At 42.5% G+C, this 24,823-nt stretch overlaps 1 protein-coding gene across 6 annotated transcripts in view; it reads left to right on the top strand.

Moving 5' to 3' along the window:
• The window catches only part of PKHD1 (PKHD1 ciliary IPT domain containing fibrocystin/polyductin), a 244,911-nt gene that overhangs the window by 186,081 nt on the left and 34,007 nt on the right, over positions 1-24,823 (top strand). For all 6 annotated transcript variants that reach the window (XR_008208610.1, XM_052690766.1, XM_052690757.1 and 3 more), the window contains one exon: positions 20,285-21,302. Coding sequence is in view for 5 of the 6 variants with exons in the window: in XM_052690766.1 (XP_052546726.1) it covers positions 20,285-21,302 (1,018 nt within the window). In the remaining variant the exon portion in view is untranslated. The remainder of the gene's footprint in view (positions 1-20,284; positions 21,303-24,823) is intronic.

Here is a 24,823-nt window from a genome sequence, read left to right as displayed (position 1 = left end):
CTATGGGGCCTGATTAGTAGAAGGCAGTATACAAGCTAACTTGTTTACTTTGACTGATTTTACTTGCAGACAGTGTTTCCCAAAGAAGCCCTTTGTAGCTAATAACTCTTCATTGCAACCCTGAAGGGCTCACAAGTTATGGGATGCTGGATTATGGAAGAGGGTGGGTGGGAAAAGTCAATAATAATACCAATAAAAAAGTCATCTTTCTGATCAAAGCAGAAAATGCTTGAATAAAGATTATATTAAAAAAGAAAAATGCAGAGGTCTAGTTAAAACCTTTGGGTTACTGTCCAGTTATGTGGATTTTCCCTCTAGTGCTTATTCTGGCATTCGTTAAACCCTGATAAGTTACATAGGAACACTTGAAAGAATGATTAGAAATGCTATGTGTGAATAATAGAATGGCTTAAAGGGAAATGGAAATTCTTAAAGGAAAATGCATGCTGACATGGAAAGTGAACTTGTGTAATTTTCTCATTGTCCATGGTTATTCTCTTTATTCCTCTTTATTTTATTTTTTTTTTGTAGGTGTTGAATTTGTATGCTTTTACTTTCACAGTTTGGGGGCCCCTAGGAGATAATATTGCCTTTCTCTAAACTCCAGTGGGAGGCAGATGTGTTGAAGGTCCTTTGGAAAGCAAGCTTTCTTTATTCAGGTGCCTTTCTTTGAGAGGGTTCGACCAAGGTTAGGTGAAAAAAAGCCAAACAAGCAAAAAGAAAAAAAGAAAAACCAACCCCAAAGTAACTCCGACCCCTCCTCGAAGTTGTCCATGTGGCTCAATGGAAGAAGCATGTCTTGGCTTTGTCTGTGCCCCAGTGTGCAGTGATGCAGTGAGCATGGAGACATGGGTCTTGTTGGCTGCTTTGTGACTCTAGCACAGCACAACCTGTTCACTGGGACTCACTGCCAGGCAAAGTGCAGCTGCTTTGTGATCCTCTAGAAGTGAAGTCAGGGGGCGGGAAGCCTCTAGAAGTTGGATCTTCTAGTGACAGAGTGCATGACTGCTGGGTAATGAAAGATGCATCCAAATCTTAAAGAACTTTGCTTACAGCTGAACGCCAGGCACCGGGTTCCATCTACAACTCTAGAAATCTCAGTCTCTGATTTGAAGTGCCCTATTAAAGGGTGGCTGTTTCCTTTCCAGCACAGTCTTGATACGGGAAGAGGTATAACCCTAACTTGCCCACAGGAATGATGAAGGAATGCTTTATGTTGCAGGAAACAATGCAGCCAGCACCTTTATAAGGCTTTATGCTTGAATAAGGGCTTATTTCGTACTTTCTTCGTGTTTCTTTGTAAACAGACAAAGTATAGTGCATGGAATGTCAAGCACTACTAGAAGGTTAAATCAGAATTAACTTGCTGCCATAGGAACACGTCACATTCCTTTTCTTTGCTCTTCATGTTACAGAAATAATACGTTAGCACTGCAAAGTCTTGGGCGGAGGGGAACAGAGCTGATCCTGTGGTTGTGTTATGAAGTTAAGCTCTAAAAGCCCTAATCCAAACTTCAGGATAATAAGATGTGAGAGGCTTTTCTCAGGTCCAGTGCTGATAACGTTGGCATGTCTTTCCCTCCCCACGTTATCCAGTGGAATAGAAGAAGTTCTGTGCTCTGTGGTTCTATAAATGCTTCTTTCCTTGAATTTTCTTTTCAGTTGTGCAGTCAAAAAAGGCTGTAATTCAGAGGATGAAATGCTGCACCTCTGAACTCAGGGTCTGTGCTGACAACACTCTCTGAAAGCGCGCAGTAATTTAGGTCTTTGCTCCCAGGTCCATGCACAGCAGTGAAAAAGTACCTGCAGCCACTCCAGGTGTGCCTTGCCAAGTGTGGAGATGGTTATCATACTGGTCAAGCTTTCAGACAGGTTGAGGCTCAAAGCATCACATTTACACTGCAGGCTGTTCTTCCCGGAGCCTGTAATTGTTGCTGTGGGCTGTGGGTTGGATCCTGAGGGACACTTTGTGGTGAAGTCATGAGAAGCCCTATGTTGTATCCAGAATGTCATGCTTAGGGTTGAACTTCCTTGGTTGTTCAAGGAGAGGTTCAAGTTCTATTTGGAAGATTCATCCTGCCTAATTGAAATCATTCATCTCCCCTTAAAATTGTTGTCCAAGTCAGGTAGATTCCTCCTGGAAGATTCTGTTTACTCTCAGTAGAAGGAGCCAAATTCTGACTTAGATGCTCATGTGTAAACATTGAAACAAATGGGTTAGGTGAGAAAAAAACAGACCAAGATTTCTTTCAGAAGTGAAAATGGAGGCTGTTTCCCACTTGGTCCATAGAGATAATCTCTAAGCTGATTTTGTATGAGTCCATCGTAATTTAGTTGATGAAAATACAGCAATGCAAAACCACGGACTTCTAGGGATGGCAATAGAGGCTGAGGTTGTTTTTTTTATTCACATCTGGAAGAGACATCCCTTTCTGCCTGAAATTTCCTGCCAGCAGAAAACTGTAATTGAAAGCCAGATCCACTGTATTGGGGGCCTCTGATATGGATAATTCAGCAGTGGTTCTGATTTTTGCCTCAGTCATTGTGTCTCTTATGTTTGATCTTCACTGTCAATGCCAAGAGTTGTTTAGCTTTAGTTTTTCTTTGTTTTTTGAATCTTCTGAGATAAAATTTCAGTTTTTTTCCATTTATATGAAGAAATGTCCATCTATTTTGATTTCACGTGAAAACTTGTTTTTTCATTGTTTGTGTTTATAGGAGCTTCTTCATCTTTCCCTATTTCTCTCCTTTTTAGTGGGAGGTAATAGTAAAAGGAATGCAAAGTTAACGAGCCTACTTGAAATATGAAGAAGAAAAAAAAAAGCCAACAAACTCAACAAATTTTAAAGTATTTATTCTGTTAAAGATCTGAAAATTGAATGTGAATGTGAAATTTTTAAGTTTTCCAAACTAGATTCTGTGATTGTGACTGCTGGGGAACAGTCACTTCCTGTGTTTTTTCTTCTGTAAATGACTGACTTTGATGTTGAAATTGAAAGTTCTTAAGGAATTTTATCCTTCAGTGTAAGAACATGAAGATGGAGAATGCCTTGCTGTTGTAAGACATTTCTAGGGCATCTTTTCTGACCACTTTAAGTGAAGATGGTGAGTTAGAAAATTGCTAGTGTACATGAAGGCATGGGTAGAAGTGATGAGAACTTGTTTTCACATGGCATCCTGCAAAAAGGTTATTTTTCAAATAAAAAAAAAAAAAAAAGAAAAATGCCACAACTCACCCATTTTAAGATAGCAGGCTCATAATATAAAATAAAAATGTCCGTGTTTCTGAGGGACCAACATGCCAGCTTATTACAAGCCTTGTATTCATGACCTACGTAAGCTCTTGACCCTGGCATTGTCCTTACTTCTCTTTTAAAATTTTGTGTTGTGTTAGAATCCAAATATGACTGCACCCCAACATGAGATAACTTCTCATCCTCAGAAGCCCTTGTTTTCAATTAATTCCCAGCCACACAGAGACCAGGAGGCATGTTATCACTTTTGACCCAGGGAACCTTGCTGAAGATCTTTATTTTGCTCGCCCAGTATCCCTTCATTCTTACCAGTTTGTGCTGAGGCTGTTGATGCAGGTTCCCTCCCATCACTGAGGCAGGTTAGTTCAGTGGCAAGGTTTAAGTATGTTGGCTATTGCACCAATTCATTGTGTTGACTGGTAGGAACCACCATCATATTTTTTGTAAAACTCGAGCAGCATTAATTCTAAACTCCATTTTGTAGACTGATGTCATTCTTGGTTTTCTATGTAAATTGTTACCTAAACTGGCACGATTTAGGGCATATTAACTGAATATACATGTAGCATATCATGTGTTTGTGTGTACACACATACATTCACCATGCAGCGTAACAGATATTAGACAGATAAGAGGATTCAGCTTACATTGGTGTACAGATCACTGATGCAGTGAGGCCACCTCTTTCTTTTCTCCTGCTGACTCAATCCCTTTGGTCACCATCATCCTGCAAGCCACTGATCTAAAAAACAAGGACTGGCGGTGACAAAGCATCAGTGGGAGGCTAAAATCCGTGTGGCATATGACATAGAGAAAAGGTCACGTTGCCCTGCATCAGCCCTCTCTTAAGTCAAGTTAATTAATGGCTCTTTTTTTTATCTAATTCAACTGGATGGGCCTCCAGGCAAAGTGCTATTTGTAACAGCACCACATCCTGGAGTCACCCAACCCGATGATGGCTATGCCCCTTCATGTCCCTGTTTCCAAGCCAGGAAGCATCAGCTCAGCCCCCCGCTCACTTTGCAGGTATGTATATTGCTCCCAAGTCATGTGGCAATCCTGATCTAGTCGTCTCTCCTCCAGAAATCCAAGCCCTAACATATACACCATGGAGAAAAGCAGATAGGAAACATGGAGGAAGACTCAGTGAGAAGCCACAATAACTTCAGACTGCTCAACTTCAGGCTCCCTGACACCTCTGTGGTGGAGAGATGTCCTCCTCTAGCACATGTCAACTGGGGAGTCCCTCTGCATGCATCTTCTTGATGAGCATGTGGATGGGAGAGCTGCCTATGCATGATGTGCTGGGGAAAGCCCTTAATCGGCAGCGTCATGCAGCATTGCATTTCCTATAAACACATGAGGTTGTAATCTCACTGATCTCAAATACTAAGGCTGCTGTTGAAGAGCAGAGCTAGGTCCAGCATCATCACCCAGAGAGACACTGTCTGAATAGAGAAAGGAGATAACATATGGAAGTGTCATGATTTTATAGTTGATGATTGGTATTCCACATCACAATAGGTTGGAGTTGTTCCTTGCCTTACTAGTAACTATCCTTCCTCTCCTCTCCTCTCCTCTCCTCTCCTCTCCTCTCCTCTCCTCTCCTCTCCTCTCCTCTCCTCTCCTCTCCTCTCCTCTCCTCTCCTCTCCTCTCCTCTCCTCTCCTCTCCTCTCCTCTCCTCTCCTCTCCTCTCCTCTCCTCTCCTCTCCTCTCCTCTCCTCTCCTCTCCTCTCCTCTCCTCTCAAGATGGAAGCCTTTACTACTGTAGGCATAGCCTCAGAGTATCTCATTTAAAATGCCTGCTTTCTGAAGGAAAACATCTGCGTACTGCTATATCCCAGAAGGTAGATCTGGAATATGATTGATTGGCTGAAGGCTTTATGATTTTTCAACACTAGCAGAGTGGGTAGCATACCAGCCCTCCCCCCAGCCCCAGGTGGAGAAATAACTCTGTGGCGGTTGGAGGACACTCAGGTTGTAGGAAAACTTTCCTCTAAGCAGCAGCAGGTGAGGTGCAGGCTGTGTCCAAAGGCTGGACATACAGCAGTGTAGGTGCACCCTCGGATCCCTGAAGGGCTCAGCTCCAAAGTGTTAAATCTCCTTTTCTCTTTCTGCTCTTTCACTGCTAAGCCATTTGAGGACAGTCTCACTATCATCATTTTTGGCACACAGCAAAGAGGCGTCCTGCCTTCATGGACCCCAGCCATGACACTTTTCAGGAAGATCACCTTAAATAGGTCTTGTTCCAGCCCAGCAGAACAAGGCGATCACTAAATGATCATATAAACTCTGCCACCATTAAACACAATCTCCCCTGAGCATCCTATTCTGTGCTGAGATGGCCAGTAACACCTGGAGTAAGAACGTGGTTGTGGTGTCTCGCCATTGTGGTGCAGGCTGTGACCATACAGATGTGATCAGCATCCATATGTCCCTAGATGCCTGCTGGACACTTTTGCAAAGGTTAGGTGTCTCTAGTACTCTCCCAGAAGGTTGAGAGCCACTTGCTTTTGTCCTTTCTTGTAATTTTACGAGGCAGAAGCCCCCCAGCCCCAGGCAAGCAGCCAGCCTGCCACTAGCTATTCACTTTAAAATTACGATGGAGCTTGAAATAAAACACAGCCGCAGACTGAACCCACTAACCCTCAGTCCAAAGGTATTAAGGCTGCTGGTTGATTGAGACAATATCTAGTTCTTGGAAATGTTTTGCTTCTAGCACACTGGCTGATTAGGAAGGGAGGACGAGGCAAAAAAGATAATGATTCTGTATTTGCTGTGGAAATGGCAAGTGCAATTAGAATTGCCAACTGAGTTGTGATCAAAATTCTGATTAATTACTTACTGCTATTTCACAGAGAAGAAATTAGTGCGTATCTAATTGGCATTACTGAAATGTATTCCATGCCTCACTTGCATAAATTAAATGTAAAGAATAAATCTACTGCGTGTGTATGAGAGAAAGAATGGGAGGGAGTAAAAAGAGAATGTATTATACCAGGCAAGATCTGCAGGTGGTGTAAATCCGACCTGCTCCCAGATGTCTCTGTATGCTGAGGCTCGGACCTGAGTTACTTAGAGAGGTGCTTTGCATCTGGTTCTTTGCTGGGAATCTGAATTATAGAAAGAGGGTATCAAACCAGAGGATCACAGCATCCTTTCTTCTCGTCTTATCAAATCTCACTCTATCAAACCAACTCACAGCAGTATCAAATCCTATTTTCAGCTCGCCGTGCCGTGGTCCCCCCCGCAACCATACCATCAGAGACTTCCTATCGCATGATTTTTGTTTGCTTCTTTATTTCAGTTCCAGCCCTGCACATGCTCTAGGCATATATACACGATAATGGCAATTACACATTGTACAAAGCACATCAATAATTTTAGTTAGAAAGGGAAGGAAAATGCAGGGCTATGATTCCAGTGCTTTAATCGGCAGGACCACATTATGTCAATGAAGCGGGGTCACAGAGGGCTGATGGGATAAACGCCCACTCTAGGTTCCAGCATCCAGCACTGAAGTGCCCAGCATGTTCTTAAAATTAAATGCATGCATTAAAAATGTATCTATCTGCATTTAGTTTCACCCCGGTGTCTTTTTGCTTTTCCTAACTAACAGCAAAGCAAAAGCGACCCAAGGTGGGTGCTTTGGCAATGCGTCTCTAAGACCTCTACAAGACATCTTGGTCTATAAGATGTCACATTGGTACCTTGACAGAGAGAGCTGTTGATGTCAGTAGGGATAAAAAGACCCTCCTCCTCCACCCTCTTACCCTTCAGATAATTTTTATTCTCTAAACCCAAATAGGAGAAAAGCAGAAATGTGGAAGCAAACTGGCTATCTCCTTTTAGTAATCTGTGAAATTTGCTATTAACATTGAAAGTGAATATTCTTCTAAGCAGTGACTCAATTCTTGCAAGCTATAGATATACCTGTGCTGAATTTAAAGGATCACATCAATACACTGAAATTATAGTGAAATCATGTGGCTAAATTAGTTGCCTTGCTGTGACTTGCTGTTATCTTTGCTTTTCTTCTCCTTTTGACTTTCTTCACTGTAGTGGCATGGAAGCATATACTCTAATCATAAATATTCTTTTTCTTTCTTATTCTCTTCATAAGGACCTGATGTCCCACCTCTTTGATAAATATTTCACTTCTGGTCACTTGAATCTAACCACGTCATTACCAGTCAGCTCTAATGTTCTTTCTTTTCCTCTTTTCCTGTCTATGCCTGCATTATCTCCATGATCTACTTTTCTGTCTCCCTCCCCCTCCAGACAGCTTTATTAAATTCAGATCTCTACTTCTGAGGTCTCTCTGTCTGAGTGTTTGTGCCATGTGAGCCATCAATAGCAAAAAAATAATCCTAAAAAAAACCCCACCACAAATAGATTCCCTCCTGTTCCTCCTTCCCTCAGTGTCATTGGCAGCGTGGGGATCCTTTCCACAGTGCATCCTTTTGGTTGGGTATTCATATTACAGACCGCAGGAATGTCAGAATTGTTTACTTTTCTTGAACTTCAGGGGAACACACTTTGCAGGAAAACGTGAATGCATTTTTGGCCACTTTTGAACAAGTGCTTGACATACTGTAGTGTGCTGCTGGGCAGGACTTGGGTTGGGAAGGGAAATCTCTGCTAAAAGCTCTTCCCCGGGGAAACTATACATAAAGGCATGCCTGTGGTCTTCAGGGAGAGTGAATCACAGCATCATAGAATGACCAAGGTTGAAGAACACCTCCAAGATGATCTAGTCCAACCGTCCACCTACTACCCACTAAACGATGTCTCTTAGTAGAACATCTACCCATTTCTTGAACACCTCCAGGGATAGTGACTCACCCACATCCCGTGGCAGCTCATTCCAGCACCTCACCACTCTTTTCAGGAAGAAATTTTTCTTAACATTCAGTCTGAATGAGTGGTCATAGTCCAGATGTCTTGATACGGCGAAATTGTAAAATTTAGGACTGGATCTGCTTTCTGCTTACCTGAATTAGTCTTTGTACTTAGTACTTAATGTAACCCACACCTAGAATGAGCCTTTGCATGCTCAGAGGATAATACAAGCATGACCTACAAGGCTTTAGCTAGGTGTCCTCTGCAATGGCTAGGTGAGACCTGAGCACTGAGCAAAACCTACCAGACAGGTTCTTTTTATGCTCTTTAAACTGACCGGCTCTTATTGGCACCCTTGGGAGCTGAAAGCTGCCTTCTGATGGCCCAAACCAGCAGAACACCCTTTCAGGTTTCTGCCAGACAAGTAGCCTGCCAGAGAGGTTTGTGAATTGGGATGCCCAGAAAATAGAGAATATTCTGATACTGCTGATATCGTCAAGCAACAAAGTGAAAATCGTGCTTGTGCTCGATGATACCACACTGTCTGGTAGTAGTGGTGCTATGCCAAAAAAAGTAGATCCAAAATTGTTCACATTGTCATTTTTTTTCATGAAAGGTTAGATTATATAGATTATTATGCATGAAGAGCATCCTGTAAATACCAGCAGAATGTCTAAGCTCAGCAGCCTTGGGCAATCCTATATTGCTCTGCCTATCTTAACTTGGTTTCAGACCTCTTTTGTTCACCAGCACTAAGGCACTAAAAAGCCTCAAAGAAACAAATGAACTTAATGCACCTGCCTGGCTTCCTGCTCTCAGCTAGCGAATTCCCACATGATGGAGTTGAATGAAATTTTGTAGCAATTGAACATTTGTATGCTTAACCACATATTCGGGGCAATGGTAAATAAATGCTTAGCATCCCAGTGCTGAGAGATCAAAGATGTTACTGATTGTCATATTTTAGGGCTTGAGCATGAGCTACGGACCCTCAATAAGTTTTTACAGCAATCATAGAGTCATAGAATGGCCTGGGTTGCAGAGGAGCACAATGCTCATCCAGTTCCAACCCCCTGCTGTGTGCAGGTCACCAACCAGCAGCCCAGGCTGCCCAGAGCCACATCCAGCCTGGCCTTGAATGCCTGCAGGGATGGGGCATCCACAGCCTCCTTGGGCAACCTGTGCCAGTGCCTCACCACCCTCTGTGTGAAAATCTGCAATCTGCAGCATGAGATCCTTGCCCCCTGTAGGAATGCAGCTTTATAATTTTATTCTCAGACAGGATGAGAACCTCAGCTGTCTTACATTGGCCTAAGCATCAAGCTGTCATCGCATGGACCACCTGAGGAAGTGGCCTGCTGGGAATGCATTTTACACATCCAAACAGAGACATCCAAACCTCTGCAAGCTCAAACAGCAGAAATCACAGGGAGAAGCAGAGAGCAAATGGGTTTCAGTTTTAGTCCCTTCAAGCACCAGACAGCAGGCTGTTACTTCTCTTTTCAGCTTCCCATTGCAGGCTGGGATGTTTTCAGACTAAACAAGTCCTTGTAACTGAAACCCTGCCATCATTTATGGAAGTACCATGTGCAGCATGGCTAATAAATAAAAAGTTAAGAAAAATAAAAAGACAGCCTTGCCACTATTAACAAAAGACTCTTCAAAGCTATTCTTTTGCTCTGGGCTTTTACAATAATAAGCTGAAAAAATACATTAGAGAGCAGACTCCTTTCTAGCCACTTCATATTTCATTTTGCCTCTCACTTGTCTATTTATTTTCATGTCTTTCCTGATTACTTCTCAATTGTAGAAAGACAACATTAGGCACAATGAGTTTTAAATATACTCCCTGGCCAAAATAACTCCAAGGGTTGTCTGAAATTTCAAACGACTCACTAGTAAATCAGGAATAAAATGCAAAAGGAGCCATGCCTACCCGTCAGAGTGGGACACTCAGGACTTCATGGGTGCTTGCCATGCTCTGCCTGTGTAGTTATTATTTTTTTTTGTTACGAGGGCATTATACCATGCAATCAGGACTCGACATTCTTTTGATGTTATATTGTAGATGGAGAACACTATCTGGTGAAGTACATCAGATCTTGCAGCTCCAAATCTCCTTTTTTCTCTGTCCAGAGGATTCTAAAAGGACAAGAACAGGGCTTGGATTGCCTGAAACAAGCACACAGGACTATATTTTCAAAAGCAAGCCTCAAAAGCTTCTTCAAACCATCCTGCATGTGTGTGATCTTATGTATGAAAACATCGTCGTGATCTCAGACCTTGTTTGAGTTAATTTTCAACCCTGGTGGTTTCTCTGGATATACTCCAAACAGTGAAATCTGTCCCAGTAGATGTATAAAAGCCTAACAGCAGATAAATTATAATTTGGAATAAAGCCCTCGGAAGCCTGATCTAACTTTGTGGTTAGCCTTGCTTTGAGGGAGAGACTGAGCTAAGGAACATCCAGAAATCTCTTCCGACCTATTTTTCCTGGGGCTCAGTGTAGGTGCTTTAGGACTGTGCCTGCGAATGCACTGGAGTTTCTTAGAGCTGTGTTTGAAACAAACCTCCCTTCATCCTGTGATTCCAGAGGTTAGAAATTAATTTTACAGGCTCTCGCTGTTTGCTCAAATGTCTCATTTGCTATTATTTTTCTACTTCTGTGCTTCCTGACTTTTCCCCTGTTCATAACCAGAGAGTACGGCTACTTTAGAGGTGTGAACAGAGCAACAGTCTCCCACTAATTGCAAAATGTTCAATGAATACCAACGCCTATAACTCTGATTATTCTCTAAGCTGCACCGTCTACATCATTAGGAGGTAGGTTTATGTCACCTAACTTAGCTGTCCAAAAGACAGGCTTTCAGTCCAAGTTAGTTACCTGGCTTCCCCATGTTGAACTAGAGACAGATATCTTCAGATCTCATACAATCATCCAAGGGAAAGAGAGAATGAATGACCCTCTGAAAGTCTCTCTCTAATGATTATTGTCTAGATGAGCAGCTAGACAAGACAATTAGCTTAGACTAGATGCTTAACATTTAAGCAGCTAAAATTAATGTGATGAATCCCATTCCATGTGCTTTAGTAATGGCTCTAGCCTTTGTATCTCAAATTTTATCTCTTCATATGTTTTCATAGGTGTTCAGATTCTGCACTGTGCTCTCATATTCATTTTGATTTCTAAGGCTTAAAATACTTGCCTCCTATTACTGTTCGTTCTCATAAATATGTCATGGTATAATATAGCTGTCTGTACCTGTAATGAACTTCTTCTGCCTTAAGATTCAACTTCAGAGTCAGTACAGGACTAATATTGCTAAAAACCACACTAATGTGTCTCACATACTCTCGTGCTTGTGAATCTTTCTATCATGAGCACAAGCCTTCAGCTGAGTAGGGTACAAACAGCATTTTAACTTTTTCTATAACTTAGTTGAGCAAAAGAAGGAAAAAGCAGGAGGAAAAAAAAAAAGAGATGAGGCTGCTGATAAAAAACTATTGGACAACGTAGGGAGGGAACTCAAGAACTCACCTCACCTGTTTGACCCATGGGTACCACTTGTACTTGCATTGCTCCCAAGAGAAATTAATAAAGCTCTTTAACAAAAAATAGTCTGACTGATTCCTAATCAGTAGGCTTCAGGATCTTGGTTTTTACTTGTTTATTTATTTGCTTATTTATTTAGTATTTTAACTAGAAACATGATTTTGAAAAATTCTAACCTGTATCTCCCAGTTGGAAACACTTTATATATATATATATATATGTTCGTTCTCTCCAGATTGGATGTAGGAAACCAACCCCCCTTCCTTGCTTCCTGCTTATCTTTATGAATCCTCTACGAGCTGACCATACTACTTCAGTATGCTAATTAAATTGCTTCATACCATTGCTTCGTTGGTGTATCTGGGGGAAAAAGGGCTTTTCAATAAAATAGTTTTAGGGAAGAATTTTTCAGCATCCCAGAACACGATCGTTTCTCAGATCAACCTGAAACTTAGCACAATTCTGTTGTTTAGTCAAAATGTTTGATTTGCTCATGAATAACAAAAAATAAAAAGAAAAGAGGGAACTGTTTTAGGGCAAATGATGATCACTGGTTTGTTCTCTCCTTCTCCTGTGACTTACTCATAAAAATAATTGTAATCTTAAGCATAATTCTAGCTTGAATACTTCCAAAACATACAGGTATGTGGTGTTTTCCTTCTGGCTCATTTCTAATGGAAAATCAGTCTCTTTTAGAGTCTGTTCCCAGGACCAAAGACCTGTTCTCATTGGGAAGAAATGATAATAATAAATAGTAAAACGGAGTTCCTCGCAGATTTTATTTTGAGGCCGTTCATTTTACCCCCAAACTTTATTTTTGCAGAAGAAAAGGATGATTTGTCTTTGCAGTAAGTGCCGGCCAAGAAGGGAGAGAGAAGCTGAGAACCTTCCAGCCCGTAACAAAACCTGGAAGCGATGGTCTTAACAGAGTTCAAGTTTATTTGACTAATTCTTTCACCACTTGTCAGAGAACATACTTTTGTTTGCAGTAACAAAACGACCTCTTCCCTCTTCCATTTCTCCAGTGAGTAGTGCTGGCACTTGTGTGGAGCACACATTACTGCTAACCGTTACGATGTCTGCTGTCAAACTCATTTATTTATGCAACTGCTGTAGAAAGGCCCCAGGCCCATAAGCAGCCCTGAAAGATTTCAGAGCCCTGGTGTGGGGTCATGAAAGGGAAAGCAAGGGGGAGGGCGAAGCCTCCACTGGTTATGAGAAAGGAACTGACACAGGAAATGGTCACATATGGCACAGATTTATTGTGTCCGGGACTTCCCATTCAAAACTCATTATATCTGCAGCTCAGAGCAGTGCATGGCACAGCCACATTCATTTTGGGGGTCTGGAATCTGATGAAATTGCTGTTCTGCTTTGGGGTGGTGGTGGCAGTGTTATCATTCCTTGGCTGGGGAGCCGGCGGTTGGAACCATGCTGGCAACACCTCTGATGCTTGCTGCCTCTTTGCATTGAACAGAGTGCTTTTTATGAAGATTCATGCAATGGCTTTGCTGGTCTGGGAGAGGAGAAAAGTCCTTCTGGGCTTTAAATGCAACTGGAGGAAGCCACTAGTGACTTGAGGGGAAATGTAATGGAGAAGAACTTTGGTAGCAACACAAGAGACAGATTGGCTTTTGCAGAATAGCTCATTTTTTCAAAGGCGAAATAATTTGGGCAGGAAGACAGTTCTGTTTGGGTTTTTCTCTTTTAATTGTCTATTCTTGGAGGCAGTATCCCTCCCATACCCAGCTATCATAGAATCATAGAATGGCCTGGGTTGAAAAGGAGCACAGTGCTCATCCACTTCTAGCCCCCTGCTATGTGCAGGGTTGCCAAACAGCAGAGCAGGCTGCCCAGAGCCACATGCAGCCTGGCCTTGAATGCCTCCTGTTGGCTCCTTGAATGATGGGTAGCGGATAAAATAGTGGGAATACTTTGATTTTGTTTTTCTGTTTGCTTCATGAGACGATCTAAAAAGCTCTAGTCAGAGCCCTGGGTCCTAGGTGCTATACAAATCCCCCAGTCGGTACCCCTTAGCTATGCAATGATGGATCCTCCAAGCCCTGTGTTGATCCATGCTCTCCTGTGAGTGTTCTCTGCATCACAAAGGACAAGAGTAATTCAGCAGTTTGATCCTTTCTCCTCCCATGCACAATATAATGTCAACTTACGTTTCCTTTGGCTGCATGTTAGAGTTATTCCCTGAGTAGAAATTGTGGGGGACTTTGTGTTGCTAAGATGGCTAAAGTGACTCAGGTTCCCCAATCAATAATGGTAACAAGGGCAAAAATCCTCTCTAATTCTGCCTTTTTAAGAGAGTTTATTAAAGTGGTGATCAAGCTGCTCTGGGACAGTGCTGACAACAGCAGAAGCAGACTTGATATGTACTTCTCCTGAGTCAAAAAGTGCTTGGGAATGGGTGCAGTATCCCCCTGGTTGCTTCTGCTACATCAAGAGAACTGCTCTGAGCCAAGGCATTGATCACAGGCAACCCAGCAGATTACAAAAACATTCCTGGTTTCACTCCCGAAGTTAAGACAAGTAAGAAGCCTGTCCAAAAAATCTATCTGCAGGTGGTCACTACCTTCTGCATGGTCAGTCCCTCTGGTAGTGCAGGGTGTGCCATGCCAGCTCAAGGGCAAAGAGCTGGCCATTGCATTGGTACTGCTTTTGTTTTGGCGGATGGAATGCCTTTAGAATCTCATTTCCTGTCTTATCTTCAGGGCATGGAGAGCCAAGTTATTCCTCTGGTGGCAGCATGGCATCTTACAAATGCTTTGCCCCCATAAGCAGTTCAACACAAGGCTGGGCATCTCAGACTGTCAGGCTCATCTCACCTGAGAGGGCTTAAGATATACCTAGGTTATCCTCTCAAACTTTCTGATATTCTTTGAGTTTGATATTCTCTCTCAAATGCAAAGACCAAAGATGTTATCTTTAACTCAAGGAATTCCAGAGCTTTAAAACTCTGACAGCTTGGGGAACATGAGAGCATTGCTATAAACATATCCTGTTTTCATACAATCTCTAGGCATTTCCTTTTGACCACTACTGGAGATCATCCTAGCCTAGATGTGCCTCCAGAGTCTCCTGTGAAGACCTGTGTGCTTCTTTTGGTCAATGTATTACTATACTATCTGGGAACTGAAAAAGTTTGCAACTTTTTCATTTGTAACTTTGAAAGATAGACTCTTATTTATAGCACATATTACTTACCTCTTAGGCATGGGCAAGCTCTAAAGTGTTAGTGCTCACATAATACATATATAGGTATGTGAAAGATAGAAATAGTATTTTATTTCATAATGAACAAATATTATGAATGTGTGTGGCCATGTCCATGCATGAGAACAGTAGACACAAGAACAAGTATTTCATGTTCTATGCCTGTTTTTCTATGGATATGCAAGGCAAAGGAAAGAACTAGTGCAGATCCTGGGGTTCATGGTATTGGTGAGCTTACACTACATTCTTTCTTTCTGTGCGTGCACTAATAACCATCTTTTCTCTGCTTGGGCATCCACTTCAGCAGAACTTGTAGGAACAGTATCACTGAGTCCCCAAATGTGACTGAAATTGGCTAGGAAGTTCAGTGGTTTTTATGAAGGAGTGATAAACAGGAGAACTTAAATCCTCACACACCATGTGATCTTATGAGGCTCATTTCATTCAAAAATCATTTTCTTTAGGAGAAAGAATTAGCAGCCTAAAGCAAACACTCTTTTTATTTGCACACTGGTCCCTTGTCTCACACACGTGCTTACACAAATGTATGAGCAATCACTCTCACCTCCATGCACTGCCATGTGTCTGTTCCCAGCGCACACTGTGTGCAAAAACTTCGTGGCATTGCTTGTCATAGAGTCATAGAATCACCAAGGTTGGAAAAGACCTCCAAGACCATCCAGTCCAACCATCCACCTACCACCAGTAATTCCCCACTGCACCATGTCCATTAGTAGCCCATCTAAGCATTTCTTGAAGACCTCCAGGTCAGAGACTCCACCACCTCCCTGACCAGCTCATTCCACTGCTTCACCACTCTTTTAAAAGAGAATAAATTTTTCCTATTATCCAACCTGAACCTCCCCTGTGCAACTTGAGGCCATTCCCTCTCATCATATTGCTAGTTGTGCAGAAGAGACGTATCAGTTTATTCACCCTCTATGTGGAAACTGGTACATTCAGTTGCATGATATTCCTAATCTACAATCAGTGGGGTTTCTAAAAATGATGGGGAATGGCTTGTCTCAACATCTGCTGAAGGTGACAGGCTCGCCTGCACTTCTGCACACGAAGATCTACAAGATTAATGCCATTGGTTTCAAAGGATGAGCTCAAAAGCACGAGGAGCCTGTGCTAGGGATTGGATAGAAGAACTGGGTCCAAAATTATTTACAGGGGACATCTGAACTCAAGAAACATAGAAAACCTTTTGCACTACAAAAACGACTGACCTCAGAATAATTTACCTTTGCACATTGCCACATTTCCCAAGTCCTGTTGCTGGGCCTTTCTTATTTCACATTTGAATGTCAGCGGGTCAAAAGGAACAGTTAATGCTGATGAATATTTCCCCCTCAGCAAAGATATGTGCTGGCCAGCCCAAGGCCAATGAATCGCAATTTCTAAACAGCATCCCATTTATCTCTCCTCTCCCTCTCCCTTCCCTGCTTGCTTTTATATTTTCGTAACTATAATTGTAGTTAAATTAGAAATAACTGACGGGCAAATCCAGTCAGATGGAAAGAAAATTGTGGGAGATTTATTTTATTTTGATAAAAACCTGACGTTGCCTTTTGTTTTTGTCAAAAAAAAAAACCAAAACAAAACACAAAACAACCCCCCCAAAAACTACTGTATTTTTCCTTGTACCATGAATTGTGAGATCTATCATGAAACGGGTAAAAAATTATTGAAGGAAATGGTGGTGTTAACCTGAAGGGGAAAATCATTAATGTTGATGTATTTCATTCGATTTTAAATGTAGAATTTATTTCATTTTATTTTATTTATTTGGCGTTGGGGAACTGGGGAAAAGGCAGGAGACTTGCAAAGGACTCTATGTGCCTTTAAGTCAAAACATCTATTTTAAAAGCACTCTTCCCTCCTTCCCTCCCGCTCCATTTTTCTAAATAAAGGATATGAGATGTTGTTGTTGTTGGCTGGTTTTTTTTTTTGTATTTTTTTGTTTTGTTTTTTTTTTCCTAAGCAAAGAGGACCCCCTCGGCACATTTTTCTTTTCAAATGTGAAATGAGGTGGAAAATCCTCATTTCACGACAGGAAGGACAAATATTGACACAAAGTTAATATTTGTCAGGAGCCCCTAGAAGCAACCTGAGTGCTCAAATCTCATATAGATATATATGTTTGTGTGTGGCCGTGTGTGCGTGCATGTTATATCTATAATTAAATAGTAATGTTGGCTCGATGGTAAGGGAATCTGTGGAAAGCAAAGGCGCAGATGCTTTCTGTCTCCTGTTTCTCTCTTTCATGCACTAAGCAGGGCACACAACGTCTCCTCCATCTTCCCACCCATTCCTAGGGTCTCCAGTTGACTCATAGAATGAATCAGAGAACGGCCTGGGATGAAAATGGACCACGACGACCGTCTAGATTCAACCCCCCTGCTGTGTGACTCACTGATTTCTCTTGCTTTCCCCCCATTTTTTTTTCCATCTCTAACATAAGTGCAAACGCACACGCGCGCACAAATAGAACCCGTTTAATCAGATTTCACCCCATTTACGAACGAGGGGAGCTTCTGGAATTTATCACTGTTATTGCTCATTGCCAATGTAAATAGCACATGTCAGCTCAATGTTCGGTGGTCACTCAGTATTTATTAAGCCCTGTCCACCCTGGCCTTTTTTAGAGGAAAGCCCTGGGGCGGATTAGCTGCTGGCCCTGACGCACCGTGTCGCTTATCTATTCGCATTGATTATGAGAGTCAGCTGTGGCCAGGCCTCACTTTTTCCCTCTCCTCTCAGGCCCCTCTTACAAGCACCCCTGCTTGGATTTTCATGAGGAAATAATCAGATTAGGGCTTCAGCGGCGAGTTCATATGGAGTTCTCTTTCTCCAATGTGCTACTAACTGAATAAACGTGTTTTGTGGTAAATTGCAAATGACATTATGATTACTAAGGCCAGCATGGGTTTCATTTAAAAGTGATCAAAATTGCAGGCTGCAGAAATTGTGAGTGGCAGATAAGGCCGTTTGGAAGGAGACGAGCAGCAGTGCGTGTGCATGCATGGGCGTGCAGGGAGGCGAGCAAAGCTGCGTGGCAAGGCAAAGGGAAGTCCTAGGAAATCACAGAATATTGGCAGGTCTCGTGTCTCTGGAGGGAGATGGAGTGTCTTGAACATTTCCAGCAGAGCAAATGAGATCTGCCAACCTTTGGGGCTGGCTGCGTGCTGCAGGGCGAACAAAGATGCTGCTCCCTCTCCCTTTGCCCCTAGCAGACACCCATCGCAAAACAGTCCTTCTGGTACAGCTAGAAAGGGAAAGGTAAAGCTAAGAAAAAGGGAGAAAAGGGAAAACAACAAGGTGGTGTCTGAAAATAGAGTGTTTTTTCTATAGGTCTTGTCTCACTGGGACCTCCTTCCTGAGCAGCCTGTGACATTTGTGTAATTTGTCTGTTTTCCTCTGTGATGAATGGAGTGAGAAATGCTCTTTGAGTCTGCACATGCGGAATCCCCTTGAAATAAGTCATAGGTAAATGTCCGTGGGATTCCAGGAGCCAGCCTGCTTTCTCCAAGCTCCTCTCTTTTCCAGCAGCCTGTCATTTTCTTCTAGTAGTGACTTTACCAGTCGTGATGTCGTGCCTCTAAAAGGGCACAAATGCCATTCTATTCATTCAGAACTTTGTGGCTCTCATGGATGTCTCTCCCTTTATCATTAATACTAAACATTGCTGATCTGTATACACGTCCCCAGGACTACTGAACAAGGAGCTCAGTAAGTTTAGACGTTGGCTGAGATTTGCCTAATGCACTCACAAGCACAGCTAACTAGGGGAGAGCAGGCTTGGGAGGAAAGGAGGATTATAGCTGGCTATGGCAGCAAATTCCTCCTTTGATTTTGTTTTGAAGGAAGGAAGGAAAAACAGAAACACACATCTTTTCCTACGATGCTTCGGGCAGAAGTGTTTATGTTGTTGGTGCCTGTATTTGAACTCATTTACTTTTATTCTCTCTTTATAATCAGTGATGATCTCATCACTGTGGCCTGAGGCACAATTTCTCCCATGTTAAAGCAGAGACTAACATTTGATCAGATGGAACGTATCCTAACGCAGAGGACTGCATGGACTATATCTCCTCTGCACAGATCCATAAAAGGGTTCTAATGACTCATCTCCTCAGACACTTAGAAAGGGATTGGCTTGCAGATTCTGGAATATATGGAAGTGTCTTAGCTCCTGTTACATTTCATGAAAAATGTTCACATGAAGTATTCCCTAAAGTTGCTTTTGCATTCCCATGGGTCATACTTATAGGTATAGCTACCCTAAGAGGTCCAAATGACTTAGAGCAATTGTCCTTCTGTCATACTTACTCCTTCAACAGTGGATGTAATTAATTTTCTAGAATGAACAGGGCAAATATGCGTAAGGCACTCTGAAAGTAATGCCTCTTATTTGTTTCCGTGGAAACTACAACAGATTCAGAGAGCACAATAGCACTATTTGATAGAGCAAGTTCTCAGCTACAAAACACAGCTTTTCAACAAAGTCACCACCATTAGCTGTGTATTTTCACTAGCGATGAACTAGAATCCACGTGCCTTGCTCATAAAAATCTGCACAAGTGGAGATGATCCACTGTTCCACAGCTATTATGATACCGTTGTTTGCTAGGAAGATGTTGCAGTCCATTTTTCTTCAGCCTGAACAGATGGAAGTTAGGGTATGCAAAATTCGGACTTGACTGTGGGATGGCCCAGCCAAGATGGGCTACGTGGTCCGTGGTCTTCAGACTGTCATTGGGGCTGTAAGAGAAAGGTTGTCTTCTCTGGTCTGACTCTGAAAGTTCAAGTCTTCAGCTTAGCCAGCATCATGACGTAGCTATCAGAGTTGATGGTTCGTCTGGGTTCCAGGAAATCCAGAAGGATCAAACCCATTTTCTATCCCAAAGACAGTGCATATCACTTTACCTACTGAGATCTGTGTCTTGAACATTTTCTTCAATGAGGAACTCACATGTTGCTGGTCCATGGACCTCTGTTTTGACTCTGACTCATAGTAGTGACACCACGTCTTGTCACTGCCCCTCTGCTGCCATTTATCACATGGCAACAACATGTAATAGCATATTGCTGGGAAGGTTCCGCCTCTACTGTCATCCCACCAACATCGATAAGCATCATAAAAAAGAAGGCATGACTTTCAGAGCAGCCCACGTACTACCAGTTCTCAACTATTTTCAGGTTAAGGTCTTCTTCAGGTAGATGTAGTTTCAATCTGTTTAATACCAATAGCGTCCAGACCTCTCAAAACTAGTTAGAATTTTAGCACCTGCAAAAGTGACTTTGAGCACCAAATGGGAAAATACGCAGCTGTAGCACAAACTGTTGAGATGACATCTGATACTTTTTTTTTTTTTCTTTCCCCACCTCTGCTTGTCCTTCCAGGAATTTACAGAGATGACAGCAAGTGTGTCTTCAAGCCCTCAGTACAAGGCTACTTCTGCAAACAGGCAGACTATGCATTTGTCATCCTGGAAAATTTAGACTCCAGCATGGTCAAGCAGGACCTGTTTCCAGTAGTAGCAGTGACTGGCAGCTTTATGGATACCTTCAGTGACGGAGCTTCAGATGCATCGTGTCGTTCTGCACAGCACCCTTCTGCTCTCTTCTCTGTACTGCCAACCACCAGACTCACAACAGTTTGCTTCCCAGACCTTACGCCTCTGATTTTCAGACTCTACCTCCTCAGTGGGCAGAACTCAACCAGACTGCCCCTTGCTATTTTCTACAATGAACCCCTCAGCCTTCGTGTCTTCACTGAAGGGAAATATATCTCTCCAACTCTATCTTCCTTCTCGTGGAATGAAGGGGCAGGAACCAATTATTTTAGCTTTGAGGACAATCTTCTCTATGTCCTTCTTCATGAAGAGGAGCCTGTACAAATAGTCACTGGCCTTTCTCTTCATGTGGCTTTCACTGTAACTGAGACCACTGGGGAAGAGGGTGAGGCAAATATCATGCATCAGTTGGCTGATTTCTTGCAGGTTGGTCATGATCAAGTCAGAATAGTCTATCGAGTGCCGGGAGGTGAAAGCATGTTGGAAGTCATCTCAGACAATGCTAGCAAAAAGAAATATCACTGCCCCAACATGACGTTTTGCACGACCTTTCATAGCAGATCTGGATCATGGGGACGAGGGAGAGCAGCAGTAAATGCTCGAGTTGTGCAGTCGTCTGATGCAGCTGGTCCATCAAAAGTGCTGATTTTTGAATTTGGTGATCCACCAGGCCACCAAATAAATGAGTTCCAGCGTTCCTTAACAATTGACAGTTTAAAGATCCTGGCTAGTGCAATTATCAATGCTCATCAGACTGGAGACCTTCAGACAGTCCTGGGCTTACCGGTTGATACTATAATGGTGAATCAGCCTGACTTACTGTTCTCAGGAAGAGATAATAGGAGGTAAGTGTGCTCCTGCAGTATCCTAAAAAAAATGTTGATGCTGATTAAAGTGAATTGAGTGAATCAAATCACTTGACCTGCTTAATAAGATACAGAGTAAGTTCCCCATTTACTGAAATATGACTGAGGTAAAGCACATTAAAAAGTTTCCCTAACAGAGCTGTGGTGAAGTATTAACTAAAATCCTGGCTCTGATCTAGCCAAATTATCATGACATTTTCTCGGTGCTCATGGATGTCTATGTAGTACAAAGCTGTCCATGATATTTTAATCCAGGAATGGATTTTATGCAAATCTGCCATGAAATTATAAAGTAGTAGGTAAACTCAGTGATTTTTAAGAGTTCAAACTACTGAAGCCCTTAACTTCTTAACAATGAAATCTATGAGTATTTATAAATGTCGTGCCAGAAATGTGCTGTGGTAGACGGTTATTGCCCTGAATCACTCTCAGGCCTAAACCTTAGAATCATAGAATCACCAAGGTTGGAAAAGACCTCTACAAGATCATCCAGTCCAACTGTTTACCTGTCACCAATAGTTCTCACTACACCATGTCTCTCAATACAACATTCAAACGTTTCTTGAACACCTCCACAGTCAGTGACTCCACCACTTCCCTGCACAGCCCATTTCAGCCCATCCCAGTGCCTGACCACCTTGATTTGTATGCTTTAATACATAAAGCCAGAAGAAAAAAAAAAAATTGCATTTTCTAAGTACTGTACATACATATTTTCATACATAATACATAAAGTGCATGGAAGATAAGTTTCGGATGCAGGTGGTGAAGGAGACAACGAAGAGAGATGTGCTTCTCAACCTTGTAGGGGCAAACAGAGAAGGGGTAGCTGGGAATTTGAAGGCTGTGGGCAGCCTTGGATGCAGCGACCATGAGATAGTGAAGGAAATGAAAAAAATAAAGCAGTAAGTAGGATTGCAACCCTCAACATCAGAAGAGCCATTTTTGACCTCTTCATGGACCTACTTGGAGGCATCCCATAGGTTAGAACATTGAAAGGGCCCAGAATTGGTTGACATTCAAGCATCCCTTCTTCCAAGCTCAAGATCCTTAAGAAATCAGCCAAAGGTGGCAGGAAACACACAGGGATGAGCAAGAAGATCATAGAAAAAAAAAACATGAATGGAAGAAGAATTCTATAGAATGTGGAAAAGTGGTCTGGCAACTTGGGAAGAATACAGAAATATTATCAGGGCCTACAGGAATGCCACAAAGAAGGCTAAGGCCCATTTGGAATTAATTCTAGGGGGGGGTCAAGGACAACAAAAAAGGCTTTTTTAAGTATGTCAGTAGCAAAGTGATCACAGGGGAAAAAGTGTCCCATTGCTGAATGAGGTGTGTTCCCTGTTAACAGGATGCTGAGATGGCAGAGATACTGGATGTCTTCTTTGCTTCAGTCTCTACTGCTAAGTTTGCCCATGAGGAATCCCAGACCCTGGAGTTAGAGAGACAGTCTGGGGAAAGGAGGATTTTCACTTGGTCAAGGAGGATGTGGTCAGAGATGATGGAGGCAAAATCAACGCAAATGAATCCAGGGATCCTGATGCACCCATGAATGCTGAGGGAGCTGGCAGAAGTGATTTCCCACTTTATCATCTTTGAAAAGTCATTGAGAATGGGAGATGTGCCTGCAGAGCCAATGCCACTCCAGTCTTTAAAAAGGTCAAGAAGGAGGAGTCAGGCACCTACAGCCTCAGCTCCACCTATGGGAATGTGATGGAGGAGCTTATTTTGGATGTTATCTCCTGGCAAGTGGAAGAAAAAGAGGCTATCAGTCAACACGGATTCACTAAGAGGAAATTATGTCAGGTGGATGGGGCCAGGCTCTTCTCAGCAATGCCCAGTGACAGAAAGGCACAAACTGGAACATAGGAAGTTCCATACAAACATGAGGAAAATGTTTTTTCACAGTGAGAGTGGCAGCAATGGTATAGGCTGCCCAGAGAGGTTGTGGAGACTCCTTCTCTGGAGTTGTAACCTGCTGTAGGGAGCATGCTTTAGCAAGGGATTGGATTGGAAAGGTCCCTTCTAACCCAATGATCCTGTGATTTCTATGATACATATATGCACATATGTGTGTGGGTAGGTGCAACATCAGGCCTGCATCTAATTTTAACAGAACTGTGCAGGACAGCCCTGCACTTGAGAATGATTTCCCAATGGGAACTACCTTTTGAGCTCTGTCAGGTAACTAGTTGTAGGTCAGTTTTGTCTGCAGTCATTTTTTATTGATGTTCTGTGCCAAGGCTCAATCTCTGAAGGTGATTTTCTCCTCCACAGCCACAAACAGACCTTTCTGTCCTTCCTTCCTCTGTCCTCATCTTGCTCCTTTGAGCCTTCCTGCAGCCTCTATTTGCAAACCCAGATGGCAGCCCTTATCTGCAGAGAGGGCTGAGAGGAGCAAGGCTGAGAGGGGAACAGACAGCAGTATATTTCAGCTTCAGATCCTGAATCTGTATTAAAAGCAGATGGGAAATATGAAAAAGGTAATATCCCATCTGCTTTTAATAGGGGACATGGGATTTGATGCCTGGCAACCTTATTGTGTATGCTCTTGATATTGCATAATGTTATTTTTGATGTTGTGCACTACTGAGCCTTACCCAAGTATAAGCATATTCCATCTACAATAGAAAGAAATTGAATTTGTCTAAGACTTATTTTCTCTAATTAATACCATATCCTCTAACTTTCTACCACTGACCCCAGTACCATCCTGCTGTCTGTTGGTGATAGGAAGTGCTATTCACATGCTTAACTTTTCCACTAGGCTCAGTGTGGCTTACAGTAGTGGTGAACCCTCATTAGGGTTTGCTTCTCTGGGGACATAAGAGTCATTGTTTTGACTTGATTTGTTTTCTAAGTAGTACCATTTTTAGCACAAGTGGGAAATTGTTATCTGCAAGATAAACTAGGCCAAACTTTGAAGATACACAATGTTTTTTTTTTATCCAGCTTCACTATTTTCAATATTGTGCTTCTGTTGTGATGCAGGACACCACAAAATGTGGCAGCAAAATCTGTAGGAAGCTTTCCAGTCTGTGGTAGCAAATGTTATCCTTTATGCTATTACAAGACATGTTGTAGAGTGTGACATGTGATCTCTCATTCACTGTCTGTTACTGATACCAGATCAAAAGGAGCAACAAGAAGAGCAACATGGGTTACAATGCAAGTCAGGAGCAAGCTGCAGTTTTTCAGGATAAGGTCACCAGAACGCTATTAGAAGTCTATAGGTTACTGAACACACTGTATAAGATAGAATCATCAAGTCATTGAGGTTGGAAAAGACCTTTAGGATCACCAAGCCCAACCCCAATCCACTCCCACCATGCTCACTGCCCACAAACCTCAGTGCCACATTGAACACCTCCATGGATGGTGACCACATCACCTCTCTGGGAAGCTGTGCCACTGCTTCACTGCTCTTTTGGAGAAGAAATGTTTTCTGTTATCCAAGCTGGCCCTCCTCTGGCACAATTTGAGGCCATCACCTCTTG

This window comes from Tympanuchus pallidicinctus, unplaced genomic scaffold (assembly GCF_026119805.1).
Source record: "Tympanuchus pallidicinctus isolate F22 unplaced genomic scaffold, pur_lepc_1.0 scaffold1, whole genome shotgun sequence".
Taxonomy (NCBI): Eukaryota; Metazoa; Chordata; class Aves; order Galliformes; family Phasianidae; genus Tympanuchus; species Tympanuchus pallidicinctus.
The sequence above is the reverse complement of the archived record's forward strand: the minus strand, read 5'-3'. Positions and strand labels throughout refer to the sequence as shown.